The 7,898-nt window shown below is 34.6% G+C and overlaps 1 protein-coding gene across 1 annotated transcript; it reads left to right on the top strand.

Moving 5' to 3' along the window:
- The first annotated feature begins 3,116 nt into the window (after nt 1-3,116).
- LOC142554171 (serine/threonine-protein kinase SRK2E-like) lies at nt 3,117-7,158 on the top strand. The gene is made up of 9 exons (XM_075664842.1): nt 3,117-3,684; nt 3,984-4,058; nt 4,147-4,248; nt 4,324-4,377; nt 4,468-4,560; nt 4,812-4,904; nt 5,883-5,987; nt 6,060-6,158; nt 6,667-7,158. Exons 1-9 carry the CDS (start codon nt 3,508-3,510, stop codon nt 6,958-6,960), a joined length of 1,092 nt encoding a protein of 363 aa, XP_075520957.1. The 5' UTR covers nt 3,117-3,507; the 3' UTR covers nt 6,961-7,158.
- Nucleotides 7,159-7,898: the final 740 nt, after the last annotated feature.

The following is a 7,898-nucleotide window of genomic DNA, read 5'->3' as shown; positions in this document are numbered from 1 at the left end:
TACAAGTAAATTGATTCCTTTGTTTTGTAATATCAAGTACTATTTCATCTTCTTTTCAACCTTCTGGACATCTAAACTTTCCTTCTGTCAAAAAGCTTTTTAGTATCTATTGGGTTTCTTGGACAAATGTTTTTCCTCACATGTAGTTTGTAATTCTATCTCTCTGAAAAGATAGTTTTCTTGCTTCCAATTTAAGATTTTGATTTCTTTGTAGAATCGGTTTATCTTGAATTTGGATATCTGTTTCTTGTATTAATAGAAACTAAACTCTTTCTGGATAAATTGCCTGAACAATTTTTTCAAATATCTCAGGTATTTCAATGAACTCATTTCTAATAAAAAAATTCTGAATTATGTATATTAGATAGAGCATATGAAATCTGATAGATAATAGAATACGGTCTATTACCCTCTTTCATCGGCCTTTTTTCTTTTAAGTTATGATGCGACGTCAGAGTTCAGCTGAAATATCGATCTGTCAAGTTGTAGACAATTCTTGGATAAATTACTCCTAGAATTTTCTCTACACAGAGATTTCATAACATAGTTCTCAGTACTGAATCTTGAAGGTTAGCCATTCATTTATCGCATATAGCAATATCAATAGGTGAATCTATCTTTCTTTAAAAGTAGCTTTTATCATAATCTGAATTGTTCTGTTATGAATCCAGGACATGGTTCATGCTACTTCTATCTTGCGTTTTTGTAATTTCTTCAGAAGAAATTAATTGCATCTTCATTCTATTTCTCGTAAGTTCCATTGGAATTATCATTTCTCTTTTGGAAACTTTATAGATTAGATGATGCTTTCTGTTTTTTAGGCTAAGATTTCCTAAGAACTTTTCTACCTATCATGCAGAGAATCTTTGATATCTCCGAAGACTAGGATTTTCTCTTATGATCTTTTGGACCATGCTATGGGAAATTGTTGTCTGAATAAAGAAACCAGACAAATCTTCATGTGTTTCGTGCCGAAACACCTCGTATTCAGTCAGATTCCGATTATGTTCCATCAGATTCTTCCTGACTAAAGACTCTTCTTCTTCATATATACTTTCCTCTGAGGCAATATCTTCAAGTTGATATACTTGAATAAGATCTTGATAATAAACTGCTTCTTCAATGTTCGGAGTCGGATCGAAGCGTTTAATTCTTTTTTTTTTTAATTTTCTGGACAATTGGTTGAAATATGACATCTTGCTCCGCATGTCTAGCAGTTACAATCCTTAAAACTTTCATTAGCTCGGGTGTAAGCTCTTCTGAAAGTTTTCATTGTAGGCGTTTTCTCCGTACTTCGAGATGTACTCGACGCTTGGGATGATATCATACTTCTCGATGGTCTGCTTTTTTGCCCAGATTTGTAAAATACGGCCTTTTGTCTAGACTATACGATTCTTGGTTTTCAAGAACTTCTTCCACCTCTGGCATAAGAATGAGTTCTAAAACTTTTTCTCTTTTGCCTTTGCGGTTTACTTCCGAAAAATGTTGGAAGATCATTTTTTTACAACACAAAGAAGTAGGTTTTTTATTACTCCTTAGTCGTTTGTTATTTTTTTGTAATGCTATCATATGACATCTATCTACCAATTTTCGTTTGAGAAACATATCTAGATTGTCAGGGACATATTCCCTTATTAGCATTTCTCTCTAGGAACTTGGCATCTTGGCGAAAAAAGTTGCATTGCTATATTTTTTCGACCCTTGAATTCCATCTATATTTAGTGAATAACATAATATATTCATCCACTAAACATATGTCATGTAATTCAATACTATACAGAGCTTGAGTGTATTTCATCTTCTTCTATGTATCTTGACTGTTAAAATAGTCTACTCGATAAATTGTTATTTAAATAGGATAGACGTTCTTCCGGCTATCTCGCTAAGAGATTCTCTGGCTAGTACTGACTTTTTGGTTTATATCGAAGTAATGTCCCAAGCAATTTTAACTGATCTCTTAAGAATCATTTCTAAAAGTTTAATGAATCATTCTCTGTTGTGATCAAGTGTGCCTACTGCGATTCTCATTGCAGATGTCCAATCATCTATGAGATCTTCTCTGTTTTTTAAGTCCAATACATCTAAGTTAAGTATAATCCCATAAGGATGTATATGTTCTAAAACAAATTTCTCATAGGATGTTTAGTGCAAGGGAATTTGACTTCTCCTTGACCTTGTTCTCGCTGGATGTGATTATCCACCAGTATGAAAGTCTGGTTGGGATTCTTTCATATTTATATTCCGAGATCTCCCACACTATCTCTTGGTGGTTCCTGAGAAAATGACCAGGTTATAGTGGGTTGTTCACCCCAGTTGTGTTCATATTTAGATCTACAACCTTGATATTTGTAAAAGATTCTGCAAGGTCTTGGAGATTCTCGAGACCAATCCTTTCTAAAGTTGTCTCAGATTAATTTCTTTTCTGAGACTATTTTAATCTGACTGATCATTTTTCTTCTTCATTTAAAGGTTTTGCCATCACTTTGGCCTTCCCTCTTTGGTGTAACAAGGGTTCAGTACCAAAGGATGATGGCGACCTTCTTTCTGAAGTCATTTTACTAGAACTTGGTTGTTGTTCTAGGTTTTGAATTATTGTTTGAATATTCTTTAATATTCCAAGAATTTCTTCTTGGTTTTCAAGTATTTTTTCCACATTTTATTGTAAATAATACATCATATTGTCATAATTCTGTACTGTCTTTTGAATTTCTCTAAGATATCAGGAAAATTTAGAGGAATCCGGTACTATTTCTAGGAACCTATTATTTTGAATCGTAATTTTACCTTATGACTATGATAAGTTCTCTTTTGTTCTTGATATCTAACCTTAGTTAGATCTTCTTGTTTCATATATCATTCGAGGCTCAGTAAAATAAATCATTCGAGGCTCAGTAAAATCAATCATTAAAATTAACACATATAAGTGTATTTTTGTCATTTTTATTATGTCAAGGAGTTTAAACAAAATTTTTTAGGCGCAAGGAGTTAGGATAAATTTATGTTTAGATTTAGAGATTTATCTTCAACTTATCCTTAATATATATTTAAAAATCTGTTAATTAATATTAATAATATTTAAAAGACAACAATGCACCAATAATTGAGGAAACTTAAAGGCAGCTTACTTCACGAGCACCTTCTCTCTCTATGCCTGTACACCCTCAATCCCACACATAAAGTATAGATAAATCCTCGAAGCAATGCCACTTTTACTCATTTTTTATGCAATAAAGTGACGCACTTTAATTGTAAACCGGGCTATATCTGCTCGATAAATTACGTTAAATGTGAACGGCGACGTGTGTTTTCTTGTGTTTGGTGGGGTAAGTTAGCTCATCACGGGCTTGATCGCTAGCTATCTCTGTCCTCCTCGTCGATTTCTTGCCACGTGAAAGTCAGAATTGTGCTGAATTTTTGTGGGTGTCCAAGGATTTGGAGTGGGTTCGGTTCTTTTTGTTTTTTGGTGGGAGGATTTTGGGTTCTTCGGGGGAGGGTGGAAAGCCGGAGATGGATCGACCGACGGCGGGGATGGGCCCTGGTTTGGACATACCGATAATGCATGACAGCGATCGCTATGAGCTGGTTAAGGATATCGGGTCGGGTAATTTTGGGGTGGCTCGGCTTATGAGGGATCGGCAAACCAACGAGCTTGCTGCTGTCAAGTACATCGAGAGGGGTGAGAAGGTGAGGTCCTATTTACACAGCTTTGCGACTTCCTTTTGATGTTCTGAATTATTTTCTAGAGAATTACATGGTTAATATTGAAGTTATTGAGGTGCAAAAGATTTATTTAAATTTAAAATAAAAGTCGAATTTCACCATCGAAACAACACTAGATTCTCCTCGATTGCATTCCTGATCACTCGGAATTGGTTTGACTAACTGTGAAGTTGGATGGTTGTGTTCGTTTTTAGAGTTTTGCTTTCTTTCACCATTTGATATCGACTTCGTTTTACTTTGTTCTTTTTGCTTGCTTGTTGTAGATTGATGATAATGTGCAGCGGGAAATCATTAACCACAGGTCACTAAGGCATCCCAATATCGTTAGATTTAAGGAGGTAAATATCTATATATATCTAATCCGTCCTGGTTGCCAAGATTTTGGGGTTTTCCTAGTTAGTGTTTGTGATAATAAAACTTTTCCAGGTCATATTGACACCGACCCATTTGGCTATTGTGATGGAATATGCTTCCGGAGGAGAGCTATTCGAGCGTATATGCAATGCGGGTCGATTCGGTGAGGATGAGGTACAGGCTTTCGCGAAATTGATTTTCTTGATCTCGGTTTATATATTTATATTAAGATCATCACTTTTGCTGTAGGCAAGGTTTTTCTTCCAGCAACTTGTATCAGGAGTCAGCTATTGTCATGCTATGGTACTTGGCCTCTTTTGCAATTGTTCATATGTAAACTCTTCATTCAAATATTTCGTACATTTAACTGAAATATACTTATTTTTTATGAAGCAAATCTGCCATCGTGATTTGAAATTAGAGAATACATTACTGGATGGTAGTCCTGTTCCACGGTTGAAAATCTGTGATTTTGGGTATTCCAAGGTACATCGTAATGTCTCTCAACCTATTTAAGCTTTCTAGATGATAAATATATAATACTTCGATATAACTCAAGTTTTTCAAGCCATGATTACGATTAGTAGTCCAAATAGTATTTTCTAAAAAATTTACCTTTGCCCCGGCAATTACATACGATGGCAAAGTGAATTATTCGGTCATTACGTCGTTAATTCTTATCTCAACTTGCCTTTTCTTCGGGCATTTTCGTAACAGCTGTGTTTGCCTTATATCAGTCCTCAGTGCTGCATTCTCAACCGAAATCAACAGTCGGTACCCCTGCTTATATCGCTCCTGAAGTGTTGCTCAAAAAAGAATATGATGGAAAGGTACTGTGTAGTATTTTCATTGGATTCCACTGAGTTGGTTGTTTGTTTCACAATTCTGGCGGCACACTGAATTGGTGCCTTAAGCTTTTACTTATTAGTTTTAATTATATTCTTTCGTAGTCTATTTGCTTGCGGGTTGGTGTCATATATCAAATATACAATTTTCCGAAGGTTTTTTTTTACGTCATGTAGGATATATATTTTAGAGTAGAATTATCATAATAAGTGAAATGAGTCAGCAGTAAGTAACTCCCTTGAACTCCATAAATGGAATATGCCAAGAAAAAGAAATATAAGGTATGCAAGATAAAATACATCACCACATCCCCATACGGTGCATGGCTTAAATCTCTCTTGATTATGGTAGAAGCTTGGGTTCAAACTCAAGTTAAAACACACCCCTCGCAATTCTACTAAATAAACAAAGAATTAAAATGCATAAAGTGGCAGAATGGAGCCAATGCACCTCAGATACGCTCTAGGTTGACCGTAATTAACCTTTTGATTTATTTCTCAAATTCTGACCAAGCTAGAGGAAGGGTTCTCAGTTCAGGCTTGACCAAAACTTTAGGATCTTTAAGTCGGCCTTGCTAAACTTGAATTTGTTGTCTGAAAACTTAGCCAAGCTAGAGCTATACTATTTAGATAAGATGCTTGGGTAGTTTTAAAAGTTCACTAAAGATTTTCATAGTATTCGGCAGTAGCTCGATGTAGCAGTCACACTTGTTCATACTTGAACCAGAAATGTATCGGATAATGTATGCTACCTAAGAGAAAAGCCTACCCGTCGATGCAATAATTTTTAGGCCCTTCCACTGTTGAAACATGTTTTTGTTTGGCAGAAACCCCCATCATCTCCCTTTTACTATCTTTCCACGTTATAAATGTTTCTGCTTCACCCTAAATTAGTTCAATTAAATGAGCACTAAATCCACATTATTATACATGGTTACTGAATATCTACTATTGCTTATCCAGATTGCAGATGTTTGGTCTTGTGGAGTGACTTTATACGTCATGTTGGTGGGTGCATACCCATTCGAGGATCCCGATGAACCCAAAAACTTTAGAAAAACCATACAGGTACTCACAGTATAATTCATTTATTAATATCTTTGTTACATGTTACTTATTCAAGGATTGGCGCATTGGCAGCGAATTTTGAATGTCCAGTATTCAATTCCTGATTATGTTCATATATCTCCAGAATGCCATCATTTGATCTCAAGGATATTTGTGGCAGACCCTGCCAAGGTAAGTTATTACGGGTGGTTATCTCAGTTTCCTCATGCTCCATATGCAATGATCATTTGCTACTTGCCCTACTTCTTGTTTAATTTCCAACGGTTTCAAAGACGTGTTATCTGTAAATGTGTGTTTGGCGGTTATATCTGATAACGTACTGCATATTTGGTTTCATTCTCTGAATAATGCATATATATTTTATTATGGACGTAGTATCGTATAAAGATATGTCGAGTGAATGATAGTACATCAAAAACAAATATTCAATATCCTGTAGGGTGATGAAAAGTTTACCGAGAGTAATTATTATAATGATAGATGTAAAAACAAGATGACATATGTTTCTGGGATATTTGATTTCATTTTGGGATGAAAAACGTTTTCAGAAAATGAAAACAAACATCTTGTGTATTCTTTTCTCTCTCTCTCTCTTTTTTTTTTAACTGGGGGAGTGTATTTTTGGCTCTAAGTCATCGGCAACATCTCGTGTGTTCTAACTCCTCCTCAACTTTGATAGAGAATTACGATGCTCGAGATAAGAACTCATGAATGGTTTCTCAAGAACCTTTCTTCCGATCTCATGGACGACAACATGAACAACCGTCAATTCGAGGAGCCAGACCAGCCTATGCAAAACGACGATGAAATAATGCAAATAATAACTGAGGCGACCATTCCAGCCGCTGGAACTAACAGTCTGAATCACTATCTTACAGGAAGCCTAGACATCGATGATGACATGGATGAAGATCTGGAGAGTGACCCAGATCTCGACATCGATAGCAGTGGAGAGATCATCTATGCACTGTGATTCATGCTCAGGAGGGACCTTTGAAACTTCCAGAAGATAAAAATTGTCTCGTATCATATAACATGCGGTGTAACTTCATCACATCTGAATTGTTGTTATTTGTTTGTCTCGTTTGTTGTAATATTAGTCAACCCATATATAAAGCAATATTTGCCCTTTACATGGGATATGCAGTGTTAGTACTCTTATTTTTGCTTATTTGTTTCTTTCAAAAAATAGAATTAATTTTTTATTTTATTTTTGGATTTTTTTTTTTTGGTTTTTATTCATGATTTCTAAAATCTCATTTATCTTTTTTTATGACGTTTTATTTATTATAATGATAAAATGTCTTATATATATGACCGAGTCACAATATTCAAAACCCGAAATTCTAAAAATGGAAACTACTTAATTAACAAAAAACAAAAACCTACGTGAGACGGTTTCATGGATCGTATTTTATGAGAAGAGTCTTTATTTGGGGCATCAATGAAAAAGTATTATTTTTTATGCTAAGAGTATTATTTTTATTGTGAATATTGGTAGGATTGATCCGTCTCACAGATAAAGATTTGTGAGAATCGTCTAAGCAAAATTAAAAGAAATTATCATGCGGCCTGAGAAATAAAGAAATTGTCGCGATAATGATGGAGATGAGGATCTCTTGCATCTGTTTATTTACGATAAAAATAGATTTTTTTTCCCCAAACTCGATATTGCGCAAAATCCACTAATTTTAAAATGGTCCGTATATTAGACTTGTATACCAATTGTATTTGTACATGATTTCAGTGTCTGAGGGAGTTAATTATGGGATAATATATTTCATTCTTCGTTTTAATTCTGTCTCACAATATTTATATATATTGATATATCGATGCACTCATTAAATGCTTGTAGAATATTTTTTATAATTCATTTGGTTTATATTTAAATGATGATCAAAATGTAATCAT

Source organism: Primulina tabacum, chromosome 8, assembly GCF_025594145.1.
Source record: "Primulina tabacum isolate GXHZ01 chromosome 8, ASM2559414v2, whole genome shotgun sequence".
NCBI lineage: Eukaryota > Viridiplantae > Streptophyta > Magnoliopsida > Lamiales > Gesneriaceae > Primulina > Primulina tabacum.
The sequence above is the reverse complement of the archived record's forward strand: the minus strand, read 5'-3'. Positions and strand labels throughout refer to the sequence as shown.